At 39.2% G+C, this 20,017-nt stretch overlaps 1 protein-coding gene across 9 annotated transcripts in view; it reads left to right on the forward strand.

Annotated features, from left to right (window-relative positions):
• The window catches only part of GRID2 (glutamate ionotropic receptor delta type subunit 2), a 1,103,852-nt gene that overhangs the window by 1,015,190 nt on the left and 68,645 nt on the right, over nt 1–20,017 (forward strand). Inside the window, exon 15 of one of the 9 annotated variants that reach the window (XM_045017706.1) lies at nt 3,834–3,929. The exons of the other annotated variants lie outside the window; for them this stretch is intronic. Within the exon in view, the coding sequence (XP_044873641.1) occupies nt 3,834–3,846 (13 nt within the window). The 3' untranslated portion in view covers nt 3,847–3,929. Of the gene's footprint in view, nt 1–3,833; nt 3,930–20,017 lie in introns of those variants that run through there. 9 annotated transcript variants of the gene reach the window in all.

The raw sequence follows: 20,017 nt of genomic DNA on the forward strand, positions 1-20,017 counted from the left end.
CCTCACACAATCCTCGCTTCTACAAATCTCGCGTTATTAGGGTTACAGCTAGCCTGACTCTGGCTAACAGAGACTGTCATGCATTAAGATCCCCTACAAATCCCTGTCAGTTATTTCTCTACTTCCACAGTGTCTGCAAGTTCACAGAAGTGAGTTCCAAGTGTCACTAAGTACAGCCTCGGTGTCACAATGTCTAACACCTACTGGAACTAATAAGAAAGATACGCTGATGTGTGTATAATTCACAAAATCTCTATTAAGACAACATGTAGTGTGAACCATAAAAGCAAGGAAAGTCACAGTTAAGAATTAAACCCCCTAAACCTGAGTACCCAAGAGGAAGGCAGAAGAATAATAACCAGGGTGTCAAGTATCAGAGGGGTAGCCGTGTTAGTCTGGTTCTGTAGAAGCAGCAAAGAATCCTGTGGCACCTTATAGACTAACAGACGTTTTGCAGCATGAGCTTTCGTGGGTGAATACCCACTTCTTAGGGTGTTTTTCACCCTTGTGAGTAAGTATTAGAGACTCCCTCCTCAACTGTGAACGTCTTGGCTTTTCTTGAGTCTAACTCCTCCGGCTATTTTGCATGTGGAATTCCTGGGAGAGTAACTGGAGGTTTTTGTAGGGGCCAGCTGCAGGACAGAGCCCAAAGTTGGCTATGGACTCTGTATGTTATTTTTTAATATGATGCTAATTTTCTTGTTAGGGGATTTTAGTTAATTGGTGATGGATCTGCAGCTTATGGAATTATTTCAGATTTACACTAGTTAAACTGACAGTAGAATTTAATCCTATAAATACATTTTTGACATCAGTTAGATTTAAGCATCAAGATTAAGGTCCCCATGAGACAGGGACTTTATATTTTATTGCATATGAAGTACCTGTAGTAATTTATAAACTATAATTGTCCTTCATCAGTGCACAATATAAAGATATATTTTAGGTATTTATAGTAATTACATCAAAGATTTACTCAGTGAAATTCTGCTCTCAATTACACTAGTGTAAAATTGGAGTAAGGCTGTTATTATTTGTAGAAGCAGCTAGAGGCAAGCAGCTAGATCAGGTCCCAGTACTAGGTGTTGTATGCACACGTAGTAAGAAGCAATCCTTGCCGAAATTAGCTTACAATCTAAATAGAAAAGACAAAGGAATAATAATATTGTTGTCATTTCCATTTTCTAGATCAAGGAACCGAGGCCCAGAGAGATTAAGGTTGCACAAGTAATCTGTGCCAGAGCCAGGGATTGAAACCAGAGCTTGAGCCCTGTGGTTTTTTTTTGCAAATGTGAAATAACATGCAATAAAATGTAAAAACAACTTGTAAAACTTACCCCACGGCAGCTCCTTGTGCCTCCTCTCCCAGGAAGCTGGGCCTGGCTGCCTGCTGCTGAAGGCATTGTGACCTGCACACGGACTCACAGTGCTGCTCATCATGAAGGGGATGGCCAGATCAAATCTGAGTGGCACTGTGACCCCATGCACCAGGTTGTGAAGCCACTCCCTCAAATTTGGACTCCTTTGTCATGATGGAGGGATGGCTGGACCAAACCTTAGTGGTTCTGCAACCCCATTTATGAGGTCACAATGGTGGGGGGGTGGCGGCTGTGGGATAGGAGCTGCCACTGCTGGGTGAGTTTAGGAAGGGTCTCACTCTGCAAGGCCCTCCAACCCACTCTGGGGCAGGGGCTGATTCAATCCCTCAGGACTTTCTACAATAAAATGAAATAAAAGTAATTACCTTACCTTAGACCTTAGCCCATCCCGTGCCTTGCTGCACATTGGGCTACCCACATTTGCCATCCTTGCCTGTCAACTGCCCTTCTCCCCAAATCTTCCCATTTCCTCTTGAGGTGCTTGATGTCATTCAGAACTGTTCGTTTTCATGGTATTCCTCATTTTATTCTTGCATTTTCTGGCTTCCATTCAAGGGCTATTTGGTAAGCATTCTTTTCCCATTCTCAGCATGTGTCCCAGCCACTGATGTCATCTTCTGTAGATTATTTGTGAGGGTAATTTTTCTGACTTCTTTGTTCGTCTTCCTATCTCTATATGTTATTCCCAATATTCTTCTCAGACATTTGTGATGAAATGCATCCAGCTTTTGCATATCTTTCTTGGTAAGTTGCCATGTCTCATTGCTATATGTTGTGATGGCGATAACAATTGCTTTGTACACATTCAGTTTTGTCTTGAGGGAGATGTTTTTGAGTTGCCAGATGGTTTTGAGCCTTCCAAATGCAGTATTTCCCTTCCTGATCCCTTCTTCTTATTTCCTTGGAACTAGTACCAGCTTGGCTGATGATACTTCCAAGATATGCAAAATTGTTCACCTTCTCCAGTTTTGATTTCTGTCTCTGTAGTCAGGTTAATGGGGACTTTACATTTCTTTGCATTGTATCTCAAACCTATCTTCTCCATTACTACTTTTACTTGGTTTGTGCATTTTTGTAGTCCATTGGCATCTTCATTGATAAGAGTGATGTCGTCAGCAAAGTCTAGATCAAATAGCCTTGAATTGTTCCATTTTAGGACATATGTATCACTGTTGCATTGTTTTAATCCATAGTCGATGACTAGCATAAACAAAAAAGGAGACAGGATGCACCCCTGACTTACACAAGTCTTGATGCTGAATGGCTTACTCAATCCATTTTCGATTTTAATGCAGTATTTTGAGTTGGCGTAGAATGCCTTCAAAATGTTAATTAATTTTGTTGGAATTCCAAATTCCACAATATTCCACATTGTTTCTCTGTTTACACTATTGAATGCCTTTTGAAAGTTCACAAAATTGATGGCAAGACTGCCTTGGAATTCAATTGTGTTCTCAGTAATCCGTCTCAAGGTTTACTGCACGATCTCCCTGGTCTAAATCCAGATTGTTGTTCACGTAAGATGGTATCCATCTTTCCTTTCATTCTGTTAAGGAGGACTGCTGCTAATACGTTTCCTGTGACAGATAGAAGTGTTATTCCCCTGCAATTTGAACAATTGTTTAGCTCACCTTTCTTTGGTAACTTGATTATGATACTGAGGGTCCATTCTTCTGGGACTTTCTCCTCCGTCCATATTTTGTTGCACAGTGAACAGATGACTGATTCCACATCTTTGCCTCCATATTTAAGCATCTCAGGATGAATGCCATCCAAACTAGGTGCCTTGTTGTTTTTCAGCTTCTGCAGTGGCTTCTGCCGCTGCGATCAGCGGCACTTCGGTGGCAGCTCAACCGCGCCGCTTCATTCCTTGGCAGCAATTCAGCAGTGGGTCCTTTGGTCTGAGAGGGACTGAGGGACCTGCTGCCAAATTGCCGCCGAAGACGCGGACCTGCCGCCCCAAGCACCTGTTTTGTTCGCTGGTGCCTGGAGCTGTCCCTGTTCAGGTACTGGGATAACTTCTTGTATGCATGGAAGAAAATATACGAATGAAACATGGATACAAGTCTAGCTAAAAGCAAACTATTATGATTCTTTACTGTCCTCCTAAATCAAAAAATGTCCACAATATTCACTTTTTTAAAAAAATAAACCTGCTCTCAGTTATATTTCAAATGAAATCATTGCTGCTTGAATGTAAGGGGTTTTAACAGAACTGACAGATCTTTAACTTGAGCTGGAAATACTACTGATGTATATAAATACATTGCTGTGCTGGTAGCTGTGGGATGTTTTATATTCTTTGCTCACTCCAATATATAGCTCTGAAGTTTATATAGACAGCTTTCATCTTAAGACAAGAAGTAAAAAACAATAATAGCACTCCCATAGCAATTTTCATCCAGAGATCTTCAAGTGATTTACACATGAGGGTGTCATTACTCTATTTTACAGATGGGGAAACTGAGGCAAGGAGCTGAAGTGACATACCCACAGTCACCCATGAGGTCAATGACAGACCAAGATGTTCTGACTCCAAATCTAATGCCCTCTCCACTTCAGTGGATTTCATGTTCCCACTCTTAATCCAAACATATTAGATCAATTTTTCACTCGGTTCTGAGGCCAACTTCCAAAGGTGCAAGAAATTTGTTTTAAAATGGCTATGAGTTAAGGACTGTTCTCTCCTTTAGCTTCTGTATTACTGTGTGTGCTACAATAGGTTGGTGAGATTAAGGGAGACATCTGCAGACAGAGTGTGAAATTAGATATAGTCTAGACATATCCTCAACAAAGTTTTCAATTGGAGTTTCAGTTCCTTTCCTTTTATTTGTTGAAACTTAGTTACCTAAGTAACTCATGAGAGCTTGATGTCATGGATAGTTTTTAATGGCAAAATTGATGACAATGTATGAGGTTTTTACTCTTTCTTACTATGACTTACATTGAAGGTTTGATAATGACTTTACTGTTGTTAATTTGCTGCTTATTAACTCTAATATATTCTCTATCGACATAGGTGTCCTTTCAGAAAGCACAACACAGATTGGTCCCTGGAAAATTATTTCACTATCAAAATGATATAGCCATGTTCCTTTTGGTACACCACAAGCCAAGCTGTCATTTACTGTGCTACATTTTAAAATTAATTCAACACAGTTGGTTGTTCAAGTACAAGCTTTCCCATTCTCAAACATATTTCAATACACACTTCTGTCTCTTTCCATGAATATAAAAATAAAAGCGTAATCTGTAGTCCCCTTCACCATGTAGCCAAAGATAAGCACTTTTCTAAAATGTTTAAATATAAAAGCCCCTAGACTGCTGATATAGAGATAGCCAGCCTTTACATTTTGAATTATCACAGTATTAAATCTCAATGATTGTGTGTATTATCTTCGTAAATAGCATGGCATCCTTATTCACTAGCAGAATTGCTGCTGATCTGGCCTGCTGTATTGGTTTTGATAAAGATCACAGTTGGTTTCTATCTTGAGGTGAGCTTTTTTTTTTTTTAAGTTCCATTTGTAGTGTTCACAAGAGTGAATTGCTGAAAACTTGCACTTTATTACTGCCAGATATACACCAGCATTATTGCTGATATAACCATCAATAAGCCAAACTAATGTGCTCTTTCACCAGCTTCTAGACTTCCTAAGCAATTTCCTTTATCACTAGTAACAATTCAAGTATTACATTTGCACAAGGAAAAAACCTAGTGTCTCTTTTTTTGGATGATCATACAGGACTTTTCTTTTGAGTCATTTCAGTTTTTTTACATTGTCGTCCAGCTCAATCTGTGTTGAGTCAGAAGGCTCTCACAGCAGAGCTCTGAAACTTTCCCTTTTAAGATGTCAAACCAGGCAAGTTTATACCAGGTTATGGGATTCATTACAAACTCTGGACTTGAGCTACCAAAAAAGGCTTGCTGAGATTAGCAATTCTGGATTAACTGTGAATTTGAGCCAAGGTTTCATGTGAAATTGAGGTGATTTATGGTTGGATGAGGAAACTGTCCAAAACTAGTGGGGGTTGACTCAAAATCAGGCACAACCTATGTTTGTGATGAAATTTCACTTTGGGTTTTTGTGTTTGTTTGAACCTGAAACTTAGTTGTACAAACTCTTGTGAAAACAACTGGGGGTGGGTGGGATGATTTGTACAAATTATTATGAATCAAAACATCTGAATATACATAGCTCTGGTATCCTCAACACTCTGTTCCATGATGTAGATATCAAAATGTAACTGTTAATTCCTAGACCAAAAAAAACTGTATTAAGTTGGCGTTAAGGTGAACAGTAGGTATCAGTTACTTAATGATGAAAAACAGGGATGTTAAAACTACCCCAAAGCTATCCCCAGTCAGGAAAGTCAGAATTAAGATTATGCTTAATAGAAATCCAAATATGTTAAGATAAGACGTGCACAGTTAAAGCACCCAGACAACCTTAACTCTGCCCTGTAGTGCTTTCATGCAGTAACTATATGATTATAATAAAGGCATTTTAAGGTTTTTTTATACAAGATTCTATTACACACATTTTTAAAGAAACATTAGATTTTTTTCCAGTTTCCCCCCTCATGGTAGTACAGCATCTTACCTACATCTGAGGGTTAATGTGATCCTTGGATATTGAAAGTCAGTGGGAGTTGGGCATCTAACTCCCATTTATGCCTTTGAAAATATTCCCCTGGTTCTGGTAAATTCTTAAATTATTGTCTTGATGCTGGAAACAGTGGGTGAAATTCTAGCCTTAGTTCAGGCTAGATAGTCATAATAGTCTCCTCTGGCCTTAAAATCTAGTAAACCTGCTTTTAACCTCACATTCTCCTGCCGCTTCTGAACACCATGATCATGGTGCCTTTATGGGGAGGGTTGGGTTTTTTTGGACAAGGAGAGCTAGCATGTGATCAGGCTACTGTAAGTCCAGTCTGAATGCTGCTCCCTAAAGCCCAGACAGAGCTTTCTTCGGAGAACCTCTCACTAGCCTATTCAAGACCATTTAGATTACTCTGCAACACTCCAGTCACAAGCATGCATAGTTCCAGGTCACTTTTCACTGTCCAAGCTCATTCTCTCTCTCTAACTAACTTCCTGGTGGCTGTTCTACTGCATTAAATATTAAATTTAATGTTCCTAGCAGTAAATCTTTCCTGCTTTTACGACCAACATCTGTTGTCACAACCATTATTGTCGTCTCCTCAGATGATTGCAACTTTGGTGTGTGGAAAAGGGTCAAAAGGACGATGGCTAGAAGAAAAAGTTGCAGTTCAAGCAAGCAGAGGGTATCAGTTAGTCTTAGTAGTACTAATGATGGAAGTATTTGAGACTGCATAGACTGGCGGGCAATTTGTCTTTAGCTACTATCCATTTTTTTGTACTTCCTCCAGTGCATAAGGAATATTTCTGTTTTTATAGTCAAAACTTTAAAATTAACAATATTACAAGAAACAGCTCACCATATTTATCTTTCATTAACTATGAAATCATTCTTCATATCGCTATAATAATCCTATTGTTATGTTTGTGTTGTATTCTTCATAGTCTGTATGCTATTTATGGATTTTGTGATGGGGGGGAAATTTAATATTCATAAAAGTTGCCAAATTGACTGCCCTGGAGGCTAAGAGTAACATTTTCAAAAATGACTAAATGACCTAGGAACTGAATTCCCATTTTCAAAAGTGATTTAAGAGCTTAAATCACATTGGCTTTCGGTGCTCCAACATCTCTTTTGAAAGTGGAATTCAGTCTCCCACATCACTTAGGGTCAAATTTTGAAAAGAAACTAACATCCCCGGTTTAACCAAAGAGCAGGTACAGCACAAGTAGTAGCAGTGCAAGCCTCGCTCATGTGCCTCTAGCACTGAATGTGAGTGACCAGCACCATGGCTTTGTCTACACTAATACTGTCGCACTAGCACCTGTCTAGCTTCAGTGTAGATAAGGCCTGTGGAGGAGGGAGTATTTCAGGGTATGTCTACATACGGGTTTTGGAGCCCAGGGGAATAAGCCTCCCAGCCCAGGTCAACAGCCTTGGGTTAGTGAGCCTTGGGCTAGCGCTCTAAAAATAGCTGTACAGCCAGTGCTTTGAAGTTGTGGCTTGGGCTCTGTAGCCCACTGCTCTCCCTAGGCTTCCGAGCCTGAGCCAAAACTTCAAAGTGTTGTCTGTACAGCTTACACAAGTCTGTTGACTCAGGCCGGGAGGCTCACTCCTGCAGACTCCAGAACACTGTGTAGGCATGTGGAGTGAGGGATGTCTGTTCAGTCTTTGGCCTCTCGGCTTATGTTACTCACATAATTGACATTTGTGGCCATGTTTTTTGTGATATGGAGGCAAAACTGAGACAACATTCATTTCACACAGGGCCACTGAACAGCCATCAGAAGATAACAAGTAACCCACTGCCTATGTGGGTTGCATTCAGAGAGTAAAGAGAGAAATGAAAGGCTTCATATCTCAGCCCTCTAGATCCCCCTCCCTGGTATTATCTTACTTTAACTCCAGTAGTCAGTATGCATCTGTAAATGAACATAAACTGACAGACAATGCACAACATACAAAATAAGACAAGACATTACTCACAAAAGGGATTTAATTGCCAGTTTTTTCTTGAGAGCAATGACAGGGCAAATTACCACAAAGAGGCTATTAGGCACTACGACAATATCAGTGTTAAAAATGTTACATAATAAAATATGTATCCTTTTGGGGCTTTTTCTTTTTAAAAAAATTCACTGTAAGGAAGAGAGATGGGTCAATTATGGACTGAGCAAGTTTCTCCACATAAATTGAATCAAATTAATCTCTATTGAAGTTTAGAGAACCCCACGGTATTTTAAAGGCAGAGACACCTAATGGTAGCAAGCATCTTCTGATACTTGTCAGTATGAATTTCTTGTCCTTTTTGGCAATTTGACACAGAGCTGCTTTGAAATGTCTGATTGGTTTAAGATAGGGTTTCTGTAGGTGAAGGGGAGAGAGGAAAGCTGGTTGGTTATTGATTGCCTTAAGTCTGTGCAAGAGAGAGCCACTTTTGTGTCTGGCTTTCATAATGGAGGGAACAGATGGGTCTCTGCATGCAAGCTGTCATATAGGTGTTTTCTGCTTGCCTCAGAAAGACTCTACAGTGGGTCTGATTAAATCTCACAACCCGATCTTCTGAATGCATCCCGAAAAGATGACAGGGAAAAGGACAAAGGTTATTGCCATAGGTTTGGCGATAGATTAAAGCCTTGTCTGTAAGGGATGCCATCAGTATCGGTCTCATGGGGCACATTCCTCAGAGCACTGCTCTTCTGTAATGAAACCTATTGAGAGAAAAATGGGTAAATAGTGGTCGCTTCAATGTCATGGCATGTGGAGGCAGGTTGGTCTTGTCATATTTCAGCTGAGACCATTTACTTGATTGATAATATTTATATGAAGTAGAGAGGATTAAAGGCTCAGGACACTGATTTATTATAAGAACATGGTGTGGGGTTGAGAAAGTAAAATGGGGATTTTCTTCTTACTGTGGCTCTTTGGACTTTTGTAGGGTTATTTCTCATGAAATTGTGAATATAATGGTAGGCAAAGGGAACTGCATATGGTTCTCAGAAGCCACAGTGATGGGAAACAACATAAGAACCTGGACAGATTTTATGGTGAAAGGAGATTGATAAGGAAGCCAACATGAAAGTAATATTTCAAGGATTCATTTTATGTGGGGCATCAATACTTATTTTTATGGAGTTGGAGAGTAGCATACATAAGTATGGTAACATTCTCGAATTTCAGTAGTGTAACTGTAAAAGGGGCACCATGTTGTATATTCAGAGCAGGCAACAGAGGGGATAAGCTAGGTTGAAAGTATTTGGAATTCTGTAGAGGAGTGGCAAAATCCCTCCTGAAAAATCAGCTTCATGTGCCCTGGCACCACAAGAGAAGGGAATCCCTACCTGCTTCAGGATGAGGTAAGTGTGCAGTGAATGAGTTGGTACCAGCTGTTAAAACTGAGTAAAGAGCTGAACCAGGGCTCCTGCCCAACATGAAAGGATAATGAGTTACAAATGTTTATTAAACATAATGTTAAAATGTATTTAATACACAGGTTAAAGAAAGTTTCTGTACATCTGATTATAATGCTTACATTTTCCAAAAGTGCAACGTTTGGTTTAAAAAGTAATAAAATATCTATAGTACATAATTTGCAATACCCCCAAATAAATTTAATGACACAGTTTAAATATTAGCATCCAAATATTCAAATACATCACTCATAAAGTTATTCTAAGAGTAGGTTGTGGAAAGAAAACATAGCAATGAGTAAAAATTGTCTCTCAGTAATTTAGAACTTAGGATAGGTTGTGTCTCAGTAAATACAATCTGTCAAAGAAATATTTCAATTACTTTCCTAAGTTCTCTCCTCAGTGGCACTCTAGCTCATTTTTCCTGGTATTGCCATTGTCCAGTGATATGTTCTAAATGGATATCCCTTTACCACCCAATGGTGTCCAACACCATGAATTGCCACATCAGCCAAGCATAGTGCTGACCAATTCTGCATTCCCACAACACTCACTTGTTACTGGAATCCCATGCACCCAGGGCTCCGATGATCAGTGAGTATGTTTGAACCTCGTAACCCCTAGATCTCAAAGCATTGGCCAGAGGGGTGTATTTCTCCACCTTTTGAGCATTGGCATCATGAAAGGCCCAGGTCCTGTTCTCAAAAAGAACTGTGATGTCCACCAGGAGGGTCTTCTTCTGTTCCTCATTAGTAATGATGATGTCCGGTACAGCTGACTGTCCATTCCAGAGATAGCAGAGTTTATGATAACCTTCCCCTACTACACTAGTCATCCATCTGACACACCAGTCTTGTACTTAGCCAGCTAAGTTGTCATGTTTATGAGGAAGACAAGTTTCAAATATCACCATTTTACACAAAAAGCAAAGATAGGCAGATGACAGAGTAGAGTAAGCTATTATCCCATCTGGAACTTCAGAACCATCATATACTTGGGCTTGGTCTCCAGCACACCAGGATATGTGGTTTACCTTGTAATAACAGGCCTAGGATAATGCTGAAGTTCAAATGAGTGAGAGCAGAAGTACTTTCCTTACAAAGCTTGCTTCCCCTCTCTGTGTTCATGCGCCTACTTGGACAGCATACTGGGGGAGAGAGCAGCAGTGCAAAGCAGAACACAGTTTCTGCTCATTTCTTAAATGTAAGAAGTGTTCCTCCCAAACACTGTCAGAGTCCTGTGGATTAGTATATTAATGGAACTGAAGTACACATTTGTCCCGACTACTATAATAATCCCCCACCTCGCCTCTTTACTAGACTGGAGAATGATAAATGTAGATTGCATCAGAGATGTAGTTCACTATCATAGCAGAACTTTTGGTTTCTGATTATACATTGTAATCAGAGAATCACAGAACTTGATTTTTCTGTGCTGCTATTCAGTACACTCCACTTCTGAGAACACAGAGCAACTTTGGTGAAAATAGAACAAAGGCTGATGGCTTTTTTCTTTTTTCCTTTCTAGTTAGAGGAAATATGTGCATGACCACCTGCGTGCACTCAAAGGAAGGAATCAGTAGGCCTAATTCTATTTGGCGGGCATGTCAATAGCCTGTGACTCCTACCAGGAGCACAGGGCAAAATCGACAACCCTTATCCTGGCTTCTTTGAAATGTTGTAGAGAGGTCACTCTGCATTGGATGGGCCACCTAGATTTTCTGGAAATAAAGGAAAGTCAGTTCTCTGCTTAGGGAAGAAGGCTTATATTCAAGCACACATCAACATGTTGTATTCCTGACACAAACTGATATATTTGTCTTGCAGTGTGACAGTGTTGCTAATTTTCACGATTTTATCATTAGCTCATGATATTGGGGAATTTTCTTAGTCCCGATTCCTGTTGTTAAGATCTCAGCTTTCATTTAAAATAAATTAGGGCTGTCAAGTGATTAAACAATAATAGAATACCATTTATTTAAATATTTTTGGATGTTTTCTACATTTTCAAATATATTGATTTCAATTACAATAGAATACAAAATGTATAGTGCTCACTTTATATTTATTTTTATTACAAATATTTGCACTGTAAAAAACAAATGAAATAGTCTTTTTAATCCACCGAATACAAGTACTGTAGTGCAATCTCTTTATCAGAAAAGTTGAATTTACAAATGGAGAATTATGTACAAAAAAATAACTGCACTCAAAAATAAAACAATGTAAAACTTCAAAGCCTACAAGTCCAGTCAGTCCTACTTCAGCCAATTGCTTAGACAAACCAGTTTGGTTACAATTTGCAGGAAATAATGCTGCCCACTTCTTGTTTACAATGTCACCTGAAAATGAGAATGGGCATTCGCATGGCGCTGTTGTAACCAGCATGTCAAGATATTTCTGTGCCAGACGCACTAAAAATTTTATATGTCCCTTCATGCTTCAACCACCATTCCAGAGAACATGCGTCAAGCTGATGACGGACATCATCTGTCTGATAACACTCCAAAGCAGTGGGAGTTAACGCATGTTCATTTTCATCATCTGAGTCCGATACCACCAGCAGAAGGTTGATTTACTTTTTTGGTGGTTCAGGTTCTGTAGTTTCTGCATCGGCGTATTGCCCTTTTAAGACTTCTGAATGCATGCTCCACAACTCGTCCTCTCACATTTTGGAATGCACTTGAGATTCTTAAACCTTGCGTTGAGTGCTATAGCTATTTTTAGAAATCTCACATCGGTACCTTCTTTGCGTTTTGTCAAATCTGCTGTGACAGTGTTCTTAAACTAGCATGTGCTGGGTCATCATCCGAGATTACTATAACATGAAATATATGGCAGAATGCAGGTAAAACAGAACAGGGGACATACAATTCTCCCCCAAGGAGTTCAGGCACAAATTAAATAAACATTTTTTTTTAACGAGCATCATCAACATGAACGCATGTCCTCTGGAATGGTGGCCGAAGCATGAAGGAGCATACGAATGTTTAGCACATCTGGCATGTAAATACCTTGCAATGCTGGCTACAAAAGTGCCATACGAATGCCTGCTTTCACTTTCAGGTCACATTGTAAATAAGAAGCAGGCAGCATTATGTCCCGTAAATGTAAACAAACTTTTTTGTCTTAGTGATTGGCTGAACAAGAAGTAGGACTGAGTGGACATTAGACTCTAAAGTTTTACATTGTTTTGTTTTTGAGTGCAGTTATGTAACAAAAAAGATGTACATTTTTAAGTTACAATTTAATGATAAAGAGATTGCACTACAGTACTTGTATGAGGTTAATTGAAAAATATTTTATCATTTTTACAGTGCAATATTTGTAATAAAAATAATATAAAGTGAGCACTGTATACTTTGTATTCTGTGTTGTAATAGAAATCAATATATTTTAAAATTTAGAAAAACATCCAAAACTATTCAATAAATTTAAATTGGTATTCTATTGTTTAACAGTGCAATTAATTTTGATTATTGTTTTAATCGCAATTCATTTTTTATTTAATCGTGTGAGTTAACTATGATTAATTGACAACCCTTAAATAAATAAATAAATAAATAAAAAGCTTTTAGGCCTTGTGGTTTCAGAGAAAAGCTTGAAAAGTGTGATGCAGAATAGCTATGATGCCAAAATACAAATAAATAGAATTCCAGATGTATTATTTTTCAAAATATCATGATTAAGCCAATCTTACAATATTTGGTGGGGTCTGACTCATGATTTTGAATGCTTGGGGTTGATAGTGCTTGTGTGTCCTTTTCCTATTTATTGCTTGGAAAATGTCAAACTTTACAGCCTTTCCATAGTGGGAGCTTTTGAGGGACACGATTGGGTGTAACTAATGGGTAAAGCAGGTAGTCTCATGTTTCATGTGCTTTATGAATCCTGGTGCTGTTGTGAGCATTATGCAGTTTGCCCCTGCACTGATTATTTCTACTCTAGAATAGTTTCCTTGAGGGGGCTGCTCAGAGCTAGAAAGCAGAGGGATCTAAGGCTTTCTTTGCAGTCCATATGGAGGGGCATTATTCCTGACTCCAGGTCCCTGCCTTAATTTGGCCCTATAGAAACACAAAATATGATTGCAAGAAGATTGTGCTCTTTCCTATTTTGTGAAATAACTGAACGGCTAGGTGAGTTAAAGGCTCTGGCTGCAATTTGCAGATTAAAATTAATGGAAGGTATATGGCTAAATTCTTACATTGCTTTGAAAATCTCAAGCTCTATTCCCAGCCAAATTCATCTCTGTCACTTCACAGAAATAAATGATGTACCACCAATTAATTTGGCCCACTGTGAACAAATGGCAAAATACTGATAGCCAATTTCTAAAATAACACCTTATGCAATTACAGAGACGCAAATTCAGGAAAGCATCCCTTTTAAGGACATCGCTTGTCAATAGGACATAAACTCATACTTCAAGTTAAGCATGCACTTCAGTCCTGTTCTGAAGAAGGATGGGCTTAAATACATGCGTAGGTGCTGTCCTGTGTTGGGACCATAGCAAAGAGCACAGCTTTCCATACTTATGTGGAATTCAGTGCTCACTACTACTGCATGGAAGTCGGTAGTTTTAGTTTAAAGCTCATGGGAACACAGTTTTGGGCTTGGTCCGTCTCTGGGTTAACAGCTGTTGTATAAATGTACGTGAAATATGGGCCCAAAGATTCAAAGGTGATAACATGACCCTGTCACTGTCCAACATTAAACAATGTTAAACAAGATTGGGTAGTTTGTATACAGAGACCTTCATGGTGCTTAGTACCATAGCAAAAACATTATTGAAAATCTTTATTAAAGATAGAGGAGGGGAAAAGGAGAAGCAGTTAAAGCATGTAAAATGTAAAGTATTAAGTCAGGGTTTAATTTTAATACCCCTTTTTCCTTTTCCTCTTGCTGGACTTTTTAAAAGGAATGTTCTCTGACTCCATTTGACCATCTTTCAGATGGTATTAAAGATGGAAATAACTGTCCTTTTTAGGAAAAGGAGAAAAAGTTAGCTGTGATGGGCTAGAACGGTTGTTAAAATCTGATCCTGTTTCCTAACAGAGGCAACATGACAAATACACAGAGGGGGAAAAAACAGCAGAGATAAAAATGCCGCTTCTGTCTCTTGTTAACCCTCATTTTCAACGTCACTGCTGGAGAAATACAGGCACAGAACATGGTCTTTCAGCCATTATGAGACCAGCGTCAGGCTTTTTAGGGCGTTGCTTTTAATTGTCTCTCTGTTCACTGGCTTTAAAGCAGTGTCGCAAAATACAGTCTTGGCTGACTAAACCAGAGACTCTTTAGACAGAAGAAAAAGGAAGAGGGATAGGAAAGAAAAGAAGGAAGGTGGGGGAAGAAGGTAAGGACACCATGGGGTGTGTGAAAAGGACATATGTGGGGAGGAAGGGGTTTGACACAGCCTCACATCCCAGGTGGTATTCAGCATTTAGCCAGAGCCAGTAGAGGTAACGATGTAATCTGGGTCCCTCTCTCGGACTGGTATGGTCAGGACATCTCTCAAGATCAGGAAGGCAAAGTTCTGGGGTCCCAGGAGACAGTGAGGGAGGCAGTCATGGTGGTCAAGCTCAGTCCTTCCCCTTCTCTCGTCTTTCAGTCAGCCAGCGTTTGCGTCTGTCCATCCATATTGTTCCCCCACCCCAAAAAATATCTTTAAGGACCTCAAAAAGGAACGATGGGTTGAATAACCATCTCTGTCATGATTTTGTCCATGAAGTAGACCTAATTTCAAGGTACACTAATTTTGATTCACTGATTTCTGGTCCCACTTTTCTCTTGTTTACCAGGCATGATTTTAACACAGTCCTTGAGTTATATCAGTAGACCTTTTTGTTTGGACTAACCTAGTCTTTTTGTCTCCTTTTTGCACCTTTTCCCCCATCAATGTTTATTGTGATAGATTATTGTGACGTTTTATGAACTTTCACTCACATTTAACTACTGAGCTCAGAATAGGGTAAATGTGTAGGCCCAATTATTACAACATTCCCAATCCTGAAGCAAAACTAAGTCGATGCCCCCAAATCTGACTTTGTTTCATGTAAGAACCATGGGATGAAAACCCCGAATTAGCTCTCTTCTGCTCATTTGGTTCATGAATCTTTCAATAAACCTGGGCTGGATTTTGAGTTTCCAATAAACCCAGACCAATAAATGTATCATGGATTGACATTTCATTGTGAACCTTTTGCACTGTAACTACAATATTTCTTTCTGTGCTTGAATTTTTAATTGTTTTTTATTGATTGACACATGAAATAAATGATATAATACTTGGGCAGGTTGAATGGGGAAAGGTCACAGGAAGGTATACATAAATCATCCATAACTGAATATGGCAAATATTAGTTTAATGAGAGCCCTTTTTTCTCAACAAAATGTTTGCCTTGGATCAGCAATTCCATTTGTTCTAATAACTGGAAGCTTTTAATGCTATTAATCTGTAGTAGGAATTTGATCTGTGATCATAGACACACAGTTCATTTTTGGCAAGTACAAGCAGACATAATTGCAGTATCAATCCTTGGCCTGAATTACAAATAACCTTACTTCTGGAGTAAGCAATACACAGTCTGAAAAAAAGAGAAATGTCAGATTTTGGTTAAAATCTGAGTACTGAAAGATCTCTGTATGTTACTGTTTCTTTGAGGGATTGCAGTTACTCTCCATGATTTCCTCTACTATTACTGAATTGTCCAATTTAAGAGAATAACAATACATTCCTTCCAGAAACTGTTGGTGGGAGTTAAAAAATGAAATGTAGCTGCAGGATGTGCTATGTAAAGGGGTTGCTGCATATAATGGTCTTTGGTGGAGTTGAGACAATAGCCGGGAGGCAATGCAATCCTGAGAGTCTCAAATTCTCTCAAACTTCATAGGGGTATAGTCTGAGCAGCCCAATTAGTCAGCGCCATTGGAGAATACTCACTTTTACACAGTAGCTACTGGGATCATTATCCCGCTGGTCTCCTATGGATTGTGACATTCTACCTCAGTAACATGCGCACAGCTGCCATTTAAATCAATCAGAATTGTGCTTGAGTAACCGAGGGAAGAATTTGTCTTTGTGTGGTGTCATAGTTGTGAAAGCAAGAGTTACATTTTAATTTTTGAAACATGCAATCAACTTTTCACCGATCCTACAACATCAGTTTTAAAGAAATACTAACTCCTAATCATTTTTAAAGCCTTCGTTACAATATTACTCACCTGGATTCAATGGAGAAAAGGCAATTATTAAGACTCGGACAAGCATTTTCTTCCAGTCTTATTACCACTCTGTTGTTCTGAGTTGCAGAGATCTTAGAATACTGGCTATTTTATGTAAGTGCAGCAACAATTACGTACAATGGTGTTACCATCTATCTATAGGCATTTTCTATAGCAGTTATAACCATAGCATTTTAAATATGGGAGAGCTTCATATTTAATTGTAAATTTCCTTGCTTCGTACTTTTTTAAAGACAGACCACTTATGTAGCCTTATGCGGATTGTTTTTAAAAAAAAAAAAAAAAAACAGGGTTGTTCCCTATTTCTTCCACTTTGGCCCAAATTTATTCCTGATAGGCACCAGGAAGGTAGATGGTGTCTGCTGAGACCCATACATAGACCAGCCTAGCCCAAATGTTGATGGGGCGAGCTAGACAGGGGTTGCGGGGGGAGGAGGGGTTGCAGAGGAAGTCAACATAAGCCTTAACAGTTACAGTCTTGCCCCCTCATATCCATTCTGAAGGCTGCTGCAAACATAATTTTTCTAGCCCATTGCTTTGTCACCCCTCTCTTAGCATCCCTTCCGTGGTTCCTACTTCTCTATTGCATCAAACATAATCTGCTTGTCTTCACTTTCAAGGCCCTTCACAATCAATCCCCCATCCTGCCTACGATGATATTTGCGATCCCCCTGTTGATGCTCACCTCACGTTGGCCCACTGGTTAAATTTTCAAACAAGCACCTTTGTGCTTTCTTCCATACTGCCCCCCACACCCAGGAGGAGCTCCCTGTAAACATCCGCAGAGACATTTCATAATCCATCTGCAAATCCCTTCTTAAAACTTTTCTTTGCTATGACACCTACAGAAAACATGAGAATGGTTATGCTGCTTATTGTGCAGACCAGTATAGTCTCATTGTGTACTCCCTTATCTATAGACATCTCTTGTCTCATACTTATCTTCTAAGTTCCTTGGAGCAGGGGACCATCTTTGTTTTATGTTTATACAGCGCCTAGCACAACAGGACCCAGGTCCATGACATGGGCTCCTGTATACTAGGGTAATAATAATATAACTTAAAGTATCTTCCCAGATGGAACCCACAAGTGGCAATGGTGCCGGAGCGGGGACAGGTGATGCATGGAATGTCGACAACCCAAGGAGCTAATAGAGGAGGTATCTGAGCCTCTAAATATTATCTTTGGGAAATGATGGGAGACAGGAGAGATTCCAGAAGACTGGAAAAGGGCAAATATAGTGCCAGTCTATAAAAAGGGAAATAAAAACAACCCAGGAAACTACAGACCAGTTAGTTTAACTTCTGTGCCAGGGAAGATAATGGAGCAAGTAATTAAGGAAATCATCTGCAAACACTTGGAAGGTGGTAAGGTGAAAGGGAATAGCCAGCATGGATTTGTAAAGAACAAATCATGTCAAGCCAATCTGATAGCTTTCTTTGATAGGATAACGAGCCTTGTGAATAAGGGAGAAGCGGTGGATGTGGTATACCTAGACTTTAGTAAGTCATTTGTTACAGTCTCGCATGATATTCTTATTGATAAACTAGGCAAATACAACTTAGATGGGGCTACTATAAGGTGGGTGCATAACTGGCTGGATAGCCATACTCAGAGAGTAGTTATTAAAGGTTCCCAGTCCTGCTGGAAAGGTATAACGAGTGGGGTTCCGCAGGGGTCTGTTTTGGGACCGGCTCTGTTCAATATCTTCATCAGCGACTTAGATATTGGCATAGAAAGTACGCTTATTAAGTTTGCAGATACCACCAAACTGGGAGGGATTGCAACTGCTTTGGAAATGATCTGGACAAATTGGAGAAATGGTCTGAGGTAAACAGGATGAAGTTTAATAAAGACAAATGCTAAGTGCTCCACTTAAGAAGGAACAATCAGTTTCACACATAGAGAATGGGAAGAGACTGTCTAGAAAGGAGTACGGCAGAAAGGGATTTAGGGCTTATGGTGGACCACAAGCTAAATGAGAGTCAACAGTGTGATGCTGTTGCAAAAAAAGCAAATGTGATTCTGGGATGCATTAACAGGTGTGTTATGAGCAAGACACGAGAAGTCATTCTTCCGCTCTACTCTGCGCTGGTTAGGCCTCAACTGGAGTATTGTATCCAGTTCTGGGCACCTCATTTCAAGAAAGATGTGGAGAAATTGGAGAGGGTCCAGAGAAGAGCAACAAGAATGTTTAAAGGTCTAGAGAACATGACCTATGAAGGAAGGCTGAAAGAATTGGGTTTGTTTAGTTTGGAAAAGAGAAGACTGAGAGGGGACATGATAGCAGTTTTCAGGTATCTAAAAGGGTGTCATAAGGAGAAGAGAGAAAACTTGTTCACCTTAGCCTCTGAGGATAGAACAAGAAGCAATGGGCTTAAACTGCAGCAAGGGAGGTTTAGGTTGGACATTAGGAAAAAGTTCCTAACTGTCAGGGTACTTAAACACTGGAATAAATTGCCTAGGGAGGTTGTGGAATCTCCATCTCTGGAGATATTTAAGAGCAGGTTAGATAAATGTCTATCAGGGATGGTCTAGACAGTATTTGGTCCTGCCATGAGGGCAGGGGACTGGACTCAATGACCTCTCGATGTCCCTTCCAGTCCTATAATCTATGAATCTATGAATAAACCTAGCTGTGGTCTATATGAGTTAAGTCCAATATCTGTAAGAGATGTAACTATGTATTAGATGAAGCATAGTAAAATGCTTACAAAAATATAGTAAACTCTCTCTTGAATGGTAACTACCTCAGCTGCATTGAAGTGTGTTAAAATACCACAAGCAATTAAATCATGTTATGAACTTTCCAAATTTCATTGTCTAAATCACAGCTGTTCTTGTGCTACATGAGTACAGTAAATATCTGAACATGGTAAAATACTTTTTTTAAAAAAACATTTGAACAGTGTAAAACAGGCCAAGCTGATCATCTTAATTCCTTTTAAATAAAACTACATTTATTTATTTTTGGTTTGTAAGTGAATTTATGATGTAGGGGGTGTGGAGAGGAGAACAGGGAAGTAAACAATTCTGACTTAGGCTATGTGTGCCAAGATTTTTGTGAAGCAAATTTTATGGTCAAATTTTAAAACTCTGTAAAATATATGATGATAGAAATGCTCCAACGCCCTACAATTCTAACCATACATAACTCTGTTATAATTAATTTAATTTTGTAGTCAAATTTCATATTGCTTACTATAGATTGTATTATATATCACCAGTTTACACAAATGAATCTCAGAATAGCTGGGGTGTGTTTGCAGGATGAAATGAACCTAAAAATGTCATCTGCCAGTTGGAAAACTCCTTGCTATATTTTGTTGTTGTTTCTTATCAGTATGGGTCATTTCCCGTCCTGTTGAACATATTTGCAT

This window comes from Mauremys mutica, chromosome 5, assembly GCF_020497125.1.
Source record: "Mauremys mutica isolate MM-2020 ecotype Southern chromosome 5, ASM2049712v1, whole genome shotgun sequence".
In the NCBI taxonomy this organism is placed as follows: domain Eukaryota; kingdom Metazoa; phylum Chordata; order Testudines; family Geoemydidae; genus Mauremys; species Mauremys mutica.